This window comes from Raphanus sativus, chromosome 6 (assembly GCF_000801105.2).
Source record: "Raphanus sativus cultivar WK10039 chromosome 6, ASM80110v3, whole genome shotgun sequence".
NCBI classification, from domain to species: Eukaryota; Viridiplantae; Streptophyta; class Magnoliopsida; order Brassicales; family Brassicaceae; genus Raphanus; species Raphanus sativus.
The window spans coordinates 33,560,201-33,577,869 of NC_079516.1; the positions used below are offsets into that span (position 1 = coordinate 33,560,201).

General features: G+C 35.8%; 3 protein-coding genes across 5 annotated transcripts; 2 read left to right on the plus strand and 1 right to left on the minus strand.

The window, feature by feature from the left end:
- The first annotated feature begins 5,121 nt into the window (after window positions 1–5,121).
- On the plus strand, window positions 5,122–5,688 carry LOC108833643 (SKP1-like protein 1B). The gene is made up of 2 exons (XM_018607056.2): window positions 5,122–5,454; window positions 5,551–5,688. Exons 1-2 carry the CDS (start codon window positions 5,179–5,181, stop codon window positions 5,686–5,688), a joined length of 414 nt encoding a protein of 137 aa, XP_018462558.1. The 5' UTR covers window positions 5,122–5,178.
- A 7,410-nt stretch (window positions 5,689–13,098) lies between these two features.
- Window positions 13,099–13,897, plus strand: LOC108838796 (SKP1-like protein 4). The gene is made up of 2 exons (XM_018611670.2): window positions 13,099–13,531; window positions 13,606–13,897. Exons 1-2 carry the CDS (start codon window positions 13,220–13,222, stop codon window positions 13,777–13,779), a joined length of 486 nt encoding a protein of 161 aa, XP_018467172.1. The 5' UTR covers window positions 13,099–13,219; the 3' UTR covers window positions 13,780–13,897.
- On the minus strand, window positions 13,834–17,354 carry LOC108810041 (subtilisin-like protease SBT5.1). Of its 3 annotated transcripts, none has more exons than XM_056988536.1 (9): window positions 17,042–17,354; window positions 16,689–16,954; window positions 16,501–16,618; window positions 15,918–16,446; window positions 15,343–15,443; window positions 15,024–15,266; window positions 14,843–14,927; window positions 14,541–14,751; window positions 13,834–14,471 (listed from the first exon to the last, which is right to left on the minus strand). In XM_056988536.1, exons 1-9 carry the CDS (start codon window positions 17,221–17,223, stop codon window positions 13,888–13,890), a joined length of 2,319 nt encoding a protein of 772 aa, XP_056844516.1. In that variant the 5' UTR covers window positions 17,224–17,354; the 3' UTR covers window positions 13,834–13,887. The 3 variants fall into 3 exon arrangements, with proteins under 3 accessions (XP_056844516.1, XP_056844515.1, XP_018437671.1); XM_056988535.1 differs by having other exon boundaries at window positions 14,843–14,957; XM_018582169.2 differs by having other exon boundaries at window positions 14,843–14,957; window positions 15,918–16,434; window positions 17,042–17,353.
- Window positions 17,355–17,669: the final 315 nt, after the last annotated feature.

A 17,669-nucleotide genomic window follows, 5' to 3' on the forward strand; every position in this document is an offset into this window, starting at 1 on the left:
TTTTTTAAACGATCATAATTTATTAGAAATTTTAAAATCTCACTTTGAAATTTTTGTGATCAATGGCTTCTTTTTTGTTATAAAAAGATACAAATGATCATCAAATTGTATTAATATAATTTTCATTTAATAAATATTCAAATTAAATAATATATTTATATAAAGCTAACAACTTAAAGCAAGAAAATTGTCTGTATCAATTTAGATGTCCAGTTGAAATCCTTCAAAACTATGTGGAATACTAAGCTCAAAGTAATTTTATTTTGGAAATAATACTAAGATTCTGGTTCTAAAACCATTAAAACGGTTTCCAGTGATGTAAAAGTAAAGTATTAAAAACAATTTAGAACTTTATTTTGTAATAAAAATTCACTTGATGACCACATTACAATTTTAAAGTGAAAAAAAAATTTAAGCCCAAATCGATCATGTTCATCATAAATTTAAAATAGATTTCGGGCCACAATTACAAATTCTTAACCCAATATATAGATGATTATATAAAGAAACATAATTGTATGCATATTAAAAATTTCAAACACATATACATATTTAATTTTTCAATACTATATATTTTTAATTTTTATTATATAAGCTCACCATGTGCAAAGCGTAGGTTTTATCCTAACGATTAAGTAAATGGATCACATACATAATAGAATGTGTTTTGGTTTAAAAATTCTTACATACCATAAATAAATATGAACCACCATCACTTTCATCTAAAATTTTTGTTACAATAAAAATATAGGATTGGACAAAATCTGAATCCAAAAAAACGAACCAAATTCATTCTGAAAAGTAGTACTGAACTTTAACCAAAATTGGTTAGAAATCTTAACCAGTTTAAATTTTTAGTATTTAGAGAACCGAAATCGAATCCTATCCGAACCGAAATATTTTTGGGTGTCCAAGTATATTCGAACCAGATTGATATACTTAAATATATTAGTTATTTTTAAATTTAATATCTAAAAGAATATACAAAATATATAAGTTATTTTTAAGTTTTCTAGAATACTTGGAAATATATAAAAATAAAGTACATGTTTAAAATAGGTAAACAATACTCAAAATACCCAAAATACTTAAATGTCTACTGATTTTTATTCAAATATTTAAGCTAAACTAATTTTGATGTGAAGTTTATGTATTTTGGCATAAATTATTTAAATTTATATGTTATATATTATTTTATTTTTTAGATTTTATAAATTAAATATATATATATGAACTTTAATTTAAGAATAAATAAATGGGTTATTAGAATCTAAACCGAACCCGCAAAAATCCGAAACGAACCGAATCCGCAAAGATCCAAACTGGACTAAACAAAACTGAACCACATGATACCCGAATACCCATCTTTAATCAAATGCAAAAAAGGTATCGATAGAAAATGGATATTATTTATAATATTTAAATACATCATATTTAAAAAAAACTCACTATGCGCAAGACGCAGATTATCATGTAGTTCATTGTTAAAGGTTTGTCCATTATATTAATATTCACGAGATAATAGCATTAAAAAGTAAAATATCCCGTATCTATTAATATTGTCTATATAATACACATTTCCGCATATAAGTCTGCGTTCATAATTATTGGTCGGTAGTTATCTATCTTATTAAAACAGAAACATTTTGTTGGACCTAACATTTATTTTATAAGTTTTTAAATTAAATACACATTTATACTTTATAGTTAAACATACATTAAGTCACTAATGTTCTTTTCTTTATACTACTATCCATGTTTTCAAACAATATACTTATTTCTTTATACTACTATCAATGTTTCCAAACAATATATTTTTTATACTACTATCAATGTTTCCAGATAATACAATAATTAATCTTAGTTTTTTTAGATCTATCATTTTCTCTTTAAAATTTTGTAGAAACGTCATAATTTCATAAATTGCAAAATAGTGAACTTTAAAATTTCGATTATAAGATTACAAATTATGAAACTATTACAATTTAAATCCAATTAGATTATATATCGGTCATCCATCAGTTCAATCGGTTAGTCTCGGGTTTTAGTAATTTTTTAATATGAATATTTTAAAAACATAAATTGAATTGTCAGATCTCCGGATTAACCGGTATAATCACAGTCGGGTTGAATTTAAAAATACTGATTTAAATGCAAAAATATTTTAAATACACACTCTTTAAAATAACCAAAATATTTGTTAAATTATTAGTGAAATTTTTCATCGTAAAATATTCCGCGCTTCAAAAGCGCGGGTCAAAATCTAGTTTGTAATGTATATTAGTAGAATACATATATTTGTATTAGGAAATAAAATATAGTATATTGTTATTGATAAAATTTGTGTCCACTGTAAGATAATATATACTCAAAATATTTAAAGGTACGCTCAAATTTGTTTATAATTAACATGTTTTCTTATATATATTTTAAAGTACTATATATATATATATAAAGAATGTCTACACAGACAATCAATTAAACTACTATATATGCATAAATAATTATGTCATATTTTGTGCCGATTATGGATAATATTTTTTTTTTTGTTTTTTTGGGTAAAAAAATTCTTGTTAATAGAAATATTATAAAAACAAGATAAAATCAACAAAAATGAAAAATTAATAAAAACATGGCTAATGTAATAAAATATATATTCTCTACATTTTTGAAAAATAAATGTTTTAGAGAACCTCTATTAGAAGATGAAATTTAATTTGTTATTAATAGTAAATTGTTTATTTTAAATAAATTTTATTAATTAAATTATTATTGATTTTATATTTATAAAAATAATTAGTTATAAAATATTTTTATAGTAAAATTTCATATATTTTTAATTTGCATAGGCGCTAGGCGTTACAAGACCGATAATATCATTGAAGGCCAACGTAAATTAAATGGGTTTAAAAACCAATATATCAATAAACATAACTTAATACTCAATAGCTTTATGTTGACGGTCCATGACTATACATTCGGGGACTTACAAGGCGATTGTTGAACAAAGTTAGTATTCAACGATTATCCCCTATATATTAAAGCGCAAGTCGTACAACCAATAAAATTTTGACATGTGGAAAATGGTTTACAAAAAAAAATTGATTAAAAAAATTCTCTTTAAACTCTTAACTTTTAACAATTCTATCCGTCCAAAAAATAATTATATCCTAAATTTTCTCTGAATAAATCAAGTGACGACGTTATTAAACTGTTTTCTTCCCCCTTTTTGTAACATAACTTTTTTCTTCTTGTAAAAGTATACTAGGTAATAACCCGAGTCTTGCGCGAAGTGAATAAACTAAAATAGATATAATATTTGTTGTCTATAGTTATTTTAAAGTCAAAAATGTGGGTGACATATTTGATATGTTATACAATGTTAGATTAAGATTTTTTTTCTTCTTTTTTTAAAAAAAACTTGTGTTATTGTTTAGGAGTAATTGAAACTTATTTAGTGGAAGTAACTACTTATATAAAATTAGTTATGATTTAAGATAAAAAAAATAGACAATCAAATAAAAGATTTTATAAGATAAAACGAAACATAGAAATATAATAATAAAATATGAAATGCAGAACTTATAAAAAAGTCTTTTAGAAAATGAAAAAAAAAGAACAATTTATTTGAAAAAAATCTTCAAAATTTCCCATTTGTAATCCTATAAAGAGTAACAACAAAAATATAAACTTACCAAACTACATAAAATTATAATTCAGAACTATTTAAACAAAATGTATTATCTTTTTCAGAAAATATCGATTTCTGTAACATCATTGGGCTCAAACACAAGTTTGCAAAACCCATCAATGTTAGTTAACTTCTTGAATCGACCTTATCATGAGAAACAAAATCATTTAAGCAAAATAAACAGATAATATCAGCTTCACCGATTTTTAACAAAATAAAATACAACAGTTCATTACCTACTCCCCAATTAATTTGCCAAAACTGTAAAACACAGATTACAACGTTTGCATTTGTTGAATTCCATAAATCTTGGAAATCATGAGCAAGTGCTCCATAAGCAACACACTTAATGATGGTGTTACTGTAAGTTAAAATAAAAGAATTTCAACACATATGATGTCTAGAAAATTAAAAACAATTATATTTATGAATCTTGAATACTTACTTCATATCTACTAGAAAGAAACGAATTCTATGATCGATAAAACCATTGTTCCCGTCAGTAGGTTCAGTCATATATTCTTCAAGAAATCCTAGCCCCGTAAATATCTGATTCATATGAAAAGATCGAGATCAAAAAAAAAGAGAAGATCATATACTCATTTTAAAAAGGTCTCAATAAAATATTTATAGATTTACGGTAACTTGGTTACTTTCAAATTTTAATTAATTAGAGCAATACATAAATTACAACTATGCAAGGATAACGTGTATATGAACTTACTCTAGATCACGTATCTCAAGTGAAATCTTTTGGATCTCTTTTCCATTAACTGAAATCATCTCAACATGACTTACCTCGAAAAAATGTCCGATCACATCTGTATATAAATGATACATTAATACACAAAATTAATCACAATTTAATAACCTGTTTATTGATAAAACAAATACACTTAAACGATACATACCAACCAAATAATCCGAGTTGAGAGATCCATTGAGCACATCCCGGAAATTAACAGGTGTGAAGCCATTAAGACCGATGGGAAAAATGATTGTCACATAGATCACGAAGGATAATATAGCAACAAAAAATTCCTAAAATAATTAGGTATTATAGAAGGATCCAGGAGATCGTAAATATTATTGTGAATATTGGATATTTATTATATAAGATATTTGCATATATTTGTATCTATATAGTTTAGGAAACATCTCTAGTATAAATAGACATGTAACCCAAACCATCATCCTTATGAGAGTCAATATACAATTCTTCCAATCATCTACTCTCGTCATTCTCTAATAGGTATCACATAATTAGATATTTCCTAATCTCTTTTAATAACTAAAACTCAATAGGATTGGAAAACTTGCATCTCAAGCTAACCTCAAGCTTAATCCAACAAGTGATACGTGGGGAATACAATATAATTACGATTTTCTAGTTAACCATTAGGTCCTATAAATAAAGCACCACCAATTCACCAACCTTTGTATTCATTCATCATTTCCCTCTCTACCTTTTCGGATACTTTGCAACTATGTCGAAGAATATCACCCTCAAGAGCTCTTATGGCGTATCTTTCGAGGTCGATGAAGCCATTGTGCTCATGTCTCAGAGAATCAAGTGCATGATCGAAGATGACCGCACCAATAATGGAATCACTCTTTCAAAAGTGAACAGTGCAGCCCTCGTTAACGTTATCAAGTACTATAAGAAGCACTCCAAAGCCAACGCTGATGACACTGAGCTCAAGGCTTGGGACATAAATTTCGTCAGAAACCTCAACAAAGATACTTTCTTCGCTCTCGATTCGGTAAGTCACTCGTTCTCTTTTCCTTTGTGTTCTTAGCCTATTAAGCTTTTAGAATGTTTTTTAGTACATGTTGAATCTTTTGATGATATTTTGCAGGCTGCAAAATATCTGAACATCTATGAACTTATTGACGTTATGGCCAATCTTTTTGCTGTTATTATAAAGGGTCTCACATTTAAAGAAGAAACTGAGACTAGCAGCACCAGTCAAAACTTTTATAAGACCACAAGCTAATGAGAAAAAAAGGACTCTAAATGGCATACTCAGGGTTTGAACTCAGGCTGCTATATGTTTTCTTTTCTCTTTGGTTTGAATAATTGAATCTGTAATGAACTTTATTTTTTCTTTATGGCTATAAAAATAATAATATATGTGATAGCTATCATCAGCTTTGCTTGTCACAACGAATGGACTCCTAACTCTCTACATTCCATTGGATCATGTGATTGATCGAAACACATCTTTAATTATGGATGTAGAAGATGAAAAGATCACTTGGTAGCTTAGTTTATCTCTTATCTTCTTGAAGTGTGGCCTTCTTGGCATCACCCTGACTCGTAATCCTTTTGGTGCATTGATGCTTATGTTGGAGATAGTGTCTTCACCTTCAGTGAGGTATGATGCTACATTTGTCACCTTTCTGCTTTCTTCTCCATAAGTTTGAGAATTAGATTGATGGGTAGATGATATTTTTAATATGCCATATCATCTAAGCAAGACAGTTGATACGAGCCGACTGCGCTCGTGTAACTGGTGGTGCCGTGATTAGGTAAGAACAAAGAAGAACAGAGATAACTTGATTGCAAAGCTTCCTTTAACCCTAGTCTCTCTTGAGAATAAGGTTAATGCTGGAAGATAGTTCTTATTGATAATTAGATCTCTTTATATAGGGTTACACAAATCATAACCCTACGGATAATAGGAAAACTACTTAAAGTATCTTAAAAGGAAAAACACCAAAACTCTGTTCTTAATGCTTAAGGAAATATTACTTTTGAATCTTCTTTCTTTCGTATGTGATACCATAGCGTGTATCATTACTCTCCTCCTCGACAAGGAGCTTGTCCTCAAGCTCTATTTCTGGAAATGCTTCTGTCAATTTCTGGGCATCTTCCCAAGTAGCAGTCTCTGTTTCCTCATCAGTCCACTTCACCAGAACCTGACGAACTCCACCATGAGTACGGGCTCGAAGTAACTTCACTGGTTTCGCTGGTAACACTCGCCCTTGTAAAACCGGTGGTAGTACAGGACTTGTGACGGGTTTGTCTCCTTTGTGCGGTTTCAGTAGTGAGATGTGGAAAACGTCATGGATTTGAGCACCCTCTGGTAGACGAAGACGGTAGGAAACTGTTCCCACACGAGCTAGAACTTCAAATGGTCCATAAAACTTTGGGGAAAGCTTTGTGAAAGCTTTCTTAGCAACAGTTAACTGTCTGTACGGATGTAATTTCAACCAAACCCATTCCCCTATGCCAAACTCGACTGAGCGATGATGCTTATCATAGGATGCTTTCATTCTGTTCTGAGCGTTTAGTAAACGTTCTCTTGCAGATGCTAAAAACTCATCTCTCTCTTCCAATGCAACATCAACAGCTTCCACTTTTGAACTTCCAGTAGTATAGTCTAAAAGTCGAGGTGGCTCTCTTCCATAAACCATTCTAAATGGCGTATCTTTTAGGCTAGTGTGGTAGGATGTGTTGTAGCAATACTCAATCCAAGGAAGCCATGTAAGCCATTTGCGTGGTTCATCCCCTGTGACACACCGCAGATACATCTCTAGAGTGCGATTGACGACCTCGGTCTGACCATCGGATTGTGGCCGATAGGCTGTTGTAAAACACAAGTTGGTACCCATAAGTCGAAAGAGTTCCCGCCAGAAAATGCTGCGAAAAACCTTATCTCTGTCTGATACTATTGTCTCTGGAATACCATGCAGTCGGACAATGTCTCGAAAGAAAGCTTGGGCCACAGAGACAGCAGTATACGGATGACTTAAAGCAATAAAATGGGCATACTTGGAGAAGCGATCAACCACCACTAAGATGACTGTCTTCCCTGAAACTTTTGGCAATGCCTCGACGAAATCCATCGAAATATCAGCCCAGATCTTCGTTGGAACCGATAGTGGTTGCATCAATCCCGCAGGCTGCAGCGTTTCCCATTTATTCTTCTGACATATCTGACAAGTGCTTACAAATTCTTGGACACTTTTCTTCCAACCTCTCCAATAAAAGTTCCTTCTGATCCGTTCCATAGTTTTTTGGACACCCTCATGGCCAAAATTATGAAAACTAGTCATAACATCTCGGACCAAATCTGAATTCGAATCCAAGTAAACTACTCCTTTGCGAAAAATAAGACCATCCTTTGCTTCCCATACCTCTGATTCCTCGCCTCGAATGATTTTATCTCTGAGGTCACCAAGCTTATCGTTGTTCTGAATTTCGCTACGAACTCGAGCCAAAATACTATCCTCAGAAACTTTGATGGCATGTAATTCCTTGTCCTCATCTGAATCGTTCTCATGACATCTAGACAAAGCATCAGCAACCTTATTTGTCATCCCGGAACGATACTCAACTGAGAAATCAAACCCAAGTAGTTTACTGATCCAATGTACTTGTGGAGATGTAGAGAGACGTTGTTCCAATAGATACTTAAGGCTGTAGTGGTCTGTACGTATGAGAAAACGTCTTCCCCATAAGTACGGTCTCCAATGAATCACTGCTTTAGCCAACCCAATCAATTCTCGTTCGTATGCAGCCAGTTTTACATGTCGAGCTGCTAGCGTGCGGCTGAAGAAAGCAATGGGATGACCTTCCTGCTGTAAAACCGCACCAATCCCACTTCCTGAAGCGTCACACTCTACAACAAATTCTTTGGTGAAGTCTGGAAGTGCCAACACTGGCGATTCGGAGAGTGCCTTTTTGAGGGAGATAAAAGTGTTTGTTGCAGTCTCTGTCCAAATAAATCCCTTCTTCTTCAGGAGTTGAGTCAATGGGGCAGCCGTGAACCCATAATCTTGGATGAATTTTCTGTAATATCCTGCCAAGCCTAAGAATCCTCGCAAAGCACGAACCGATGCTGGTTGAGGCCATTTAATAATAGCTTCAATTTTTTTTTGATCAACTTGGACACCCTTCTCTGAAATAATATGTCCCAAATAGCCCACTTCCTGCGTTCCAAACGAACACTTGACCCTTTTTAATAGCAACTGATGTGTTTTTAACACGTCTAACACATACTCAACGTGTCGTACATGATCCGTCCACGTCTGACTATAGATTAAGATGTCATCAAAGAATACTAAGACAAATTTGCGAAGAACCTCAGTAAACACCGAATTCATTAGGCTTTGAAAGGTGGATGGGGCATTGACGAGACCAAACGGCATTACCAAGAACTCATAGTGACCATGATGTGTGCGAAAAGCTGTTTTTTCAATGTCAGCTTCGAACATGCGAACCTGATGATACCCTGAGGTTAAGTCGAGTTTTGTAAAATATCGAGCCCCATGTAATTCATCAAGTAACTCATCGACGACCGGAATCGGAAACTTGTCTTTCACTGTAATTTTGTTGAGATCTCGATAATCAATGCAAAATCTCCAAGTGTTATCAGCTTTCTTTACCAGTAATACCGGAGAGGAGAACGGAGAACTACTCGGACGAATGACCCCGTTGCGAAGCATCTCTGTACACTGCCTTTCTATCTCATCTTTAAGGAGGTGTGGGTAGCGGTACGGACGTACTGCGACTGGATTGGATCCTTGAAGTAATCTGATCCTGTGATCACATTCTCGTTTAGGGGGCAGGCCGACGGGTTTTGAAAACACCATACTGAACTTGTTGATGACATTATCGAGCAAGTCCGACGTTGGCACTTGAGCCAGGGCCCAGATGCTTTGTTTTGGCGCTTGTGCTATGGGCGATACAGCAAACCCGGGTGTGGTGAACACTTCTTCTTCATCAGAGAACCAGTCGTCTAATGTTTCACCATCACATTTTAGTGCATGAAGGGATACTTGTGGTTTCCCACGTGCTTGGGATTCACTTTGCCATAACACAGATGTAGAGTTGTGATTGAACTCAACAGTTTTATTCGGTCCATCCCAGATCACTCTGCCTAAAGCATTCAACCATCTGATCCCGAGAACGACATCAAAACCTTTTAACGGAATCACAAAACAGTCGGTTTTGAATTTGTGCCCTTGTACAGACATTACCAAACCTTGGCAAAACCCCTGTATCGGACATTTCCCACCATCAGGAAGAGCGACAAATCTCCCAGATTTCCGGTGTATCGGAATTCCCAGCTCCTCCACCAAGCTACTCTTGATAAAGTTGTGCGTGCTCCCCGTATCCAGTAACACCCATCCTGTTCCTGCGGCAATATTAGCTTGCACTTGAAAGGTTTGCTCGGTTTGCTCCCCATTCATGGCATTGAGTGAGATTTCTAACTCATCTTCTTCAATCCATTCATCGTCCTGGTTGTCTCCCTCCGCGACTGGCATGATATAGAAAAGAACAGGACTACAGACATGACCATGTACGTATAATTCGTCACAATTAAAACACAGTTCTTTTGCTCTTCTGTCCGCCATCTCAGCCGGTGTTAATTTTTTCCAAATTTTCTTTGATGGCGTCGGTTTTTGCACTCCTGGCTTCGTGGTCTTGGATTCCCCTCCACGATTTTCCTGTCTGGCTGAAGATCCGAATGTCTTCGTAATCGGAGCAAGATGACCACCAAACGTCCTGGTGCGTTTATCACTGTCAATCTTGTACTCGTTATCTCTAGCGTACTCTATGGCTTCAAAAATCGTCTCAGGACGCAGATATTCAACTTCTTTCCGTAAGCTATCTGTCAACCCGGCACAGAATTGCCAGAGTTGTTGATCACCCGAGAGTCTTGTTTGTCGACTTAGGCATTCTTCAAACTGACTGCAGTACTCATCCACTGTTCCCGTATGTCTGAGATTTGACAATTCTCCCACTGGATTTACTGCATCTGCCTTCCCAAATCGACTTTTGCAGATCCTTTTAAACTCCTCCCATCCAAGTCTATGCGTTACCAACCGTCGCAAGTTGAGGTTCCAGTGGTACGCTTGTCCGGTTAAAACAAAAGTTGCTTGTCTCACTTTCGCATCATCACTGAATATTCTTTGGTCTGCAAAGAAATCATCACACTTCTGTAACCACTCCATAGCATCGGTTGTCCCATCAAATGGTGGAAACTCTATTTTGGCTGCTTTCACACATCTTCTTTCAAAGTTGTTGTTTCTGTCCTCACGAGCTTCGTAATGTCCTCCCTCTATCAACCCTTCTGAGTTTCGAAAATCTCCAAAATTTGGCTGAAAGTCGTGTGGTGCTGCTCCAATTGGTCTAACATTCCAGTCTCCTCCTCCATCTTTTCTCCTATTCCCTCGTTCCCTTCCTACGGCTCGGTTTGGCCATGGCCCTCCGGAGAACCCATAATTGGCCTCGTTTGTCAAGCCGCAAGTCCTCACTGGAATGTCCTTATCAGCTTTGTTTGGTGTAAAGCTCATACCAGCTTTGGATGATATCGCCCCCTTGCTCCCTTTACTTCCACTTAATACTTCTACTTCAGAAAGTTCTTCGGGTGAGAATTTGATCGCCTTACCGCGACTCTCGTTAGCAGTTTCTTGACGCACTATTCTCTCCTGTAGAAATTCCATGTTAGCATTCTGAGTTTTCATGTTATCATCGATCTTTGCATTCATCGATTGCATCATCTCCAAAATCTTTGCCACCTGTTTCGAAAGCGCCTCAGTGTCCCCCATCGGATCGTTCGGCTCTGATACCAAATTGATACGAGCCGACTGCGCTCGTGTAACTGGTGGTGCCGTGATTAGGTAAGAACAAAGAAGAACAGAGATAACATGATTGCAAAGCTTCCTTTAACCCTAGTCTCTCTTGAGAATAAGGTTAATGCTGGAAGATAGTTCTTATTGATAATTAGATCTCTTTATATAGGGTTACACAAATCATAACCCTACGGATAATAGGAAAACTACTTAAAGTATCTTAAAAGGAAAAACACCAAAACTCTGTTCTTAATGCTTAAGGAAATATTACTTTTGAATCTTCTTTCTTTCGTATGTGATACCATAGCGTGTATCAACAGTCTCGGGAAGAACACACTTAGTGTTACAAAACGGACTGGATGCAACACCGTATAATCAGAGTTTGGAAGATCTTACGAATAATGCTAGGAGTAGCTAAATCTTTTGTTATTGGACTACCATGTAAACTGAATAGACTGAAATTCAAATACAAACTAGGCAAATAGTAACAACTTTGTTTCCAGCATGAATCAAACCCAACATGTCTAGATGGGCTTACACCATGCTCAAATATTTTATCATTAGGCTACCATTACTTTGTTAGGTAGTTGATATTAGATATGTATCCCTAATTGCTTTGCTCAGGACAAGCAAAATATGTGGTATGTGTTTTGAGATCTTTTTGATCTGATCAAGTGAACTCGACGTAGCAGAGAAAGTCCTGCAGTGAATGTATCATAAGCTATTTTTTCTTGGTTATTGGATGTGTATATGTGTATCTAGTAGCCACTCTTCTGGCTTAGTTGAATATTCTAAGTTGTTGTTTTTTTTTGAGAAATGGCTTTATTGGTTGCTTTTGATAGTCAACCTAACGGTGGATATGCGAGCATTAGAGTGAGAACACATCCACTCAAAGTCTAAAAGATCATAGACTATCTTGTATCACAACTTTCAATATAACGTCTTAGGATCTGCTAGGGTATATTTTGCTTCTTACTCCCTCCGTTTCAGATTAATTGTCGTTGTACGGAAAAAAATTTGTTTCAACATAAGTGTCGTTTTATGATTTTAATGCAAAATTTATTTAATAAGATTCTTCTATTGGTTGAAATATGGTTAGATGTATGGGTAATGATATTTTTATTTTGAAAATGTATAAAATCAAATGTTTTCTTAATCCGTCTGCACGAATCTAAAACGAAAAGTAAAATAAAACGGAGAGAGTAATAATTATTTTTCTTTTATGAGAGAAGCTCAGAGCGCATGATCGTCGTGGCTTTCATGATTAAGCTAGTGGTTGCGATAGCACCGATACATAATCTTGATTGGGCAGTAAGTATTCTGACCATCGTTACCGAATAATGCAATAGTCATATTGCCGATAAGCCACACCGACCAGTTCAAGTAGATTTTGGTTTTCTAGTTAGATCGTCTAGTCACATCCGAACACATGTCAGTTTGACAGCTTTCGCAATATAATAATTACATTGGACATAAACAAGGCAAGAAATCATGTTATTTTGAATTTGAAGAGGACTTTTTATTTCAAGATTTTATTCTTTTAGTACAATGTAAGTCAGGTTTATATTAAGTACAATTTCAATTTTTCAAATTTACAGCCTAATTACAGTTCATATATAACTTGACCAAAAAAGATTATTATATTTACCTTTCCTTATGTTCCAAAAATTACTTTACAGTTTTTTTAATTTCCTACTTTTCTAAATTTCAGATACGGGAATATTTTTCACCCTATCATCCGAATATTGAAATTTCATATTGAATTTTGGAAGTATATATTTACAGTTTTTTATTCCTTTTCCTGGATAACAGCAAACCAACTTTAATATAGAATCAAGATTCTCTAGTTTTAACAATCAGGTCCTATAAATAGAGCACCAATTCACCAACCGTTGTACTCATTCATCATTTCATCTCTCTCTAGAATACTCTCTGCCAACTATGTCGAAGAAGATCATCCTCATAAGCTCCGACGGCGAATCTTTCGAGGTCGATGAAACCGTAGCGCTCAAGTGTGGGACGATCAAAAACATGATCGAAGACGACTGCACTGAAAACGGAGTCCCTCTTTCCAACGTCAACAGTGCAACCCTCGCCTTGGTTATCGAGTACTGCAAGAAGCACGTCGAAGCAGCCGCCAAAGCCAAAGCCGGAGACCAGGATATCTACGGTGCAAACAAAGACACCGAGCTCCAGACTTGGGACCAAGATTTCGTCAAAGTTGACCAGCCTGCCCTCTTTGATCTCATCCTTGTGAGTCACCCTTTCTTAGCCAACTAGGGTTTCTAATCATGATTATGTTAGGGTTTTGATGATATGTTTTGTAGGCTTCAAACTATCTGAACATCCCTGGACTTCTTGACCTAACGTGCAAGACTGTGGCCGATATGATGAGAGGCAAGACTGTGGATGAGATCCGCACGCACTTTCACATCAAGAAAGACTTCACAGCTGAGGAAGAAGCTGAGATTCGCGAGGAGCATGCATGGGCCTTTGAGTGACTTGAAGTTGTGTTGTTTTCTTTTTCTTTTTTATTTGGTTTGAATAATTGAGACTGTAACAAACCTTATTTCTCTTTTATTATATGAATAATAATAATAAAAAACATATTATATATCAGCTTTACTTGTTACAACGAACGGACTTCTAACTCTGCATATTCCATTGGACCAAGTGATTGATCCAAACGCATCTTCTTTAAGTGTAGATGTAGAAGATGAAAAGATCACTTGGTAGCTTAGTGCATCTCCTATCTTCTTGAAGTGTAGACTTGTTGGTATCACTCTGACTCTTAACCCTTTTGGTGCATCGATGCTCACGTTGTAGACAGTGTCCTCGTCTCCAATGAGGCGTGATGCTACGTTAGTCACTGTTCTGATCACCCTTCTTCTTTCTTCTCCATTGAAACTTGAAACTGAGATTGATGGGTAGTTGATGTTTGATATATCTCTATTGTTGCTTTTTTCAGGACAAGCAAAACCTTGTGGTATGTGGTTTGAGATCTTTCTGATCTGAACAGAAGTGAAGCCAACGTAGCAGAGAAAATTCAGGTAGTCTATTTGATTAGTTTCATAAACCAATCCAGGTGATGATGGTCCAAATATGGTAACCTGACCAGAACCAAAGTCATAAGGTGTGGCTTTGTCTCCCGTTTCCGTAGTTATATGCGATCCTGTGTTGGTCATCTGCACGGCTGCAGATACAGAAATAGTGCTAAGACTTGTGGTTATGATTGATTCTGTAATCCCTAACTGGTTTTTACCTGTTGTCATGATGGCAGATCTTATTGCTGCAGGACTCCATGAAGGGTTTTCAGATTTGAGACGAGCGGCTATCCCTGAGACATGGGGACATGACATTGAAGTCCCTGATTCAATATTGACAAGTGGCGGTTCCTTGCCTTGTGGTGCTGCATTTAAGTCACCTATTAGCCAAGATGCTAGTATGTTGACCCCTGGAGCTGCAATATCAGGCTGTAACAAGTCTCTCATGGAGTTAATCAGTCTACAATGAACTGTGAGTACTCTATGCAGTGCAGTGAAATTAAGTGCATTATTATATTACCTTGAGGATGCTTCTGGTAAGAAAGTAAGGACCTCTTGATGAGAAGGATGGTATGGATGGTGCTAATTCATGTCCTGTTCTTGATCTTGTTGGCATGAACATTGCAATTGGTTCTCTACAAAGTGGATTTTGATATAGATTAATGCAATCGCTTGTGAACTTAGACATCTTATTTTTTTACCTTGTTGATTTTATGTAGGATATGATTTTTAGCCCATCCACTGGTTTTACTATTGTCACTAGAAACGAGGGGTCAATATAAGACAGATCCATTGTCTTGTCATCAACAACTACCACACCAATACCACCAAGTCTTTTAACCTCTTCGCTTTTCCATTGAATCGCCTGGTTACCATAATCATTGTCACACACTACAATTTTTCCCTCAACAATGGTTATGTTCATTGTGTTGCCAGCACAGTTCCTGAACCATTTGCAGTTGTCTTGTCTTGTTAGTACAACCAAAACTTGCTCTATAATATTAAGAAGCAACTGTTTACCTAGCAGCTTCCTCATTAGCACCAATCTTCTTGGCTGATCTTGCATGTATAATAGGGTAAGACTGAGTTCTATCAATGTTGGCAATATTTATTCCAGCCCCCTGTAATATCAATGAAGTTTAGGATTGTTAATTTATGGAGACTTGTCAGTGTTTAGGCTTACTAGCGCTGGGCATTCGGGTTTACAGATCCAGTTATTTGGATTATTCAGGTTTCAGGTTATTGGGGCTAGGGTGTTTAGGAATATTGGTTCGGTTTGGGTAATGTCAGGTTTGGATGGGATTCTATTTTTTTTTATAAAATCCGGAACGTAATTAAATTAGAAATGGTTCGGACTTTGTTTGGGTTTAAAAACCAAAAAACTAATCCTCCTCCCGAAAACCGGAACTATTATATTTTATTTTATTTTGGATATTTGAATATTTGGTTCTCGGTTCAGTTTCTATTTTTGGTTTAAAGAAATAGGAACTGTTCAGGTTTTTGTAAATTTTGGCCCGGTTGTGGTTTTATCTTTTTTGGTTCGGTTCCAGTTTGGTATTTGGGTTCTGGATAATATGCCCAGCACTAAGGCTTACCTTGATCAATCTGATGTTTTCTATTCCTCCCAGAAGAATGTTAGACTCAAAGCCACGGTCAATAGTACTTGCACCAACAGTGATCATCCATGGAGCAGCGTTAACCACAGATTGACTTGAAGGGCCAAGATTACCTGCAGAGCAAACAACAGTGATCCCTCTTTCCACAGCATGAAATGAACCGATGGAAAGTGGATCTTCAAGCAAGTTGTCTATAAATAATCCCATCGATATAGATATAATATCAACTCCATCTGCAATGGCATCATCAAATGCAGCCAGTATGCTGGAGCCACGGCAGCCAAGGAGCGAGCAGGCTCTGTACATAGCAATTCTTGAAGTTGGTGATCCTCCTCTCATGATTCCTCCTGCTAGGCCGTAGTAGGATGCATCAGAGATTATTCTCCCTGCTGCTATTGATGCCACGTGTGTCCCATGCCCCAAGAAGTCTCGTGGTGTTTCATAATCCGGGTCTAAGAGGAATGACGAGTTGTAGTACCTTGCTCCTATTAGTTTCCTATTTAGGAAACTTTCAACGTTGAGTACAAGGTGGTGGATTCAAACATATGTCATCTTCACATACCTATTGCAACGGAAAGCATCAGGTTCTGTTTTCTTCCCTCTCATGCAAATGCCTTTCCATCTATCTGGTACTGGTCGCATGTGCATGTCATTAAAGCTCTCTGACTCAGGCCAGATTCCTATTTTCACCATCAGAATATTAGTTAAATGTTACATGGAATATATCTCATTGCTCCAATAAATACTCACCTGAATCAATGAAACCGATAATGGTGTCTCCTACTGCAACGTCTAACTCTGGTTGAGAGTTCATTTCAGTGAAGTAAGTCTCTCTTTGATAACTTTCTTGAACCAAGAAGTCCCATGAACGAGTTGTATGGAGAGGTAACATCTGATCAGGAAAGACAGATACTACTCCTGGTTGCTCTGCCATAAGGCGTGCTTCATCTTCTGATAAGTGGGTTGCGAATCCAGAGAATCCATGTTTGTATCTGTGCATGGGAGTTTTCCCGCTCCTGATGCAAGTAAGAAACTGTCTATAGATAGCTTGATAACATGAATAATAACTAGAATATCATAAGAGTTTTGGATTTAGTAATCACCGCTTTAACATTGTGCTCAGAACCTCAACATGGTGGTCATTGCCTGTTGATTTGTCTGAGGATGCTGCTCCCATGTATATGATATAATCTCCTGACTTTCTTGTTTCAGATTCACTATTTTGGATCACAGACAGAAGAAGAAACACAAATAAGATGAAGGTGACTGGGAGGCCTCTCATCATTTCCTGAACTTCAAGACACAGGATTAGAATACTTCTAGTTTGGTTTCTAACTCATTCCTTATGTTTCCACGTAAATGTTCTATGAATATATTCCCTATCACAAACATATATAATTTCAGTAAGTGTTAGGTAAGTTCTTAGTCTTGTCTGTTTTAATGGGGGGAATGAAGGTCACACTCATGCATGCATGCCCTTTGTGTGAAAACAAGATTGCCTGACTTTAAGGAGTCTATTTTGCATGGATATTAATAAGGTGGTAAATGGAATTTATATGTCGTAGTTAATGCAGAAAGATTACAGTTCTATGTAACATACTGAACTTTATTTTGCTCTAGGTTAAGTTTTATTATTCCATATTCATCATACTGAACTTTATACCATTACTCAGTTTGTGCTGTTGCTACTGTCGCTACTAATTACAATTGGGCTTCTTACTTTGTACTTGG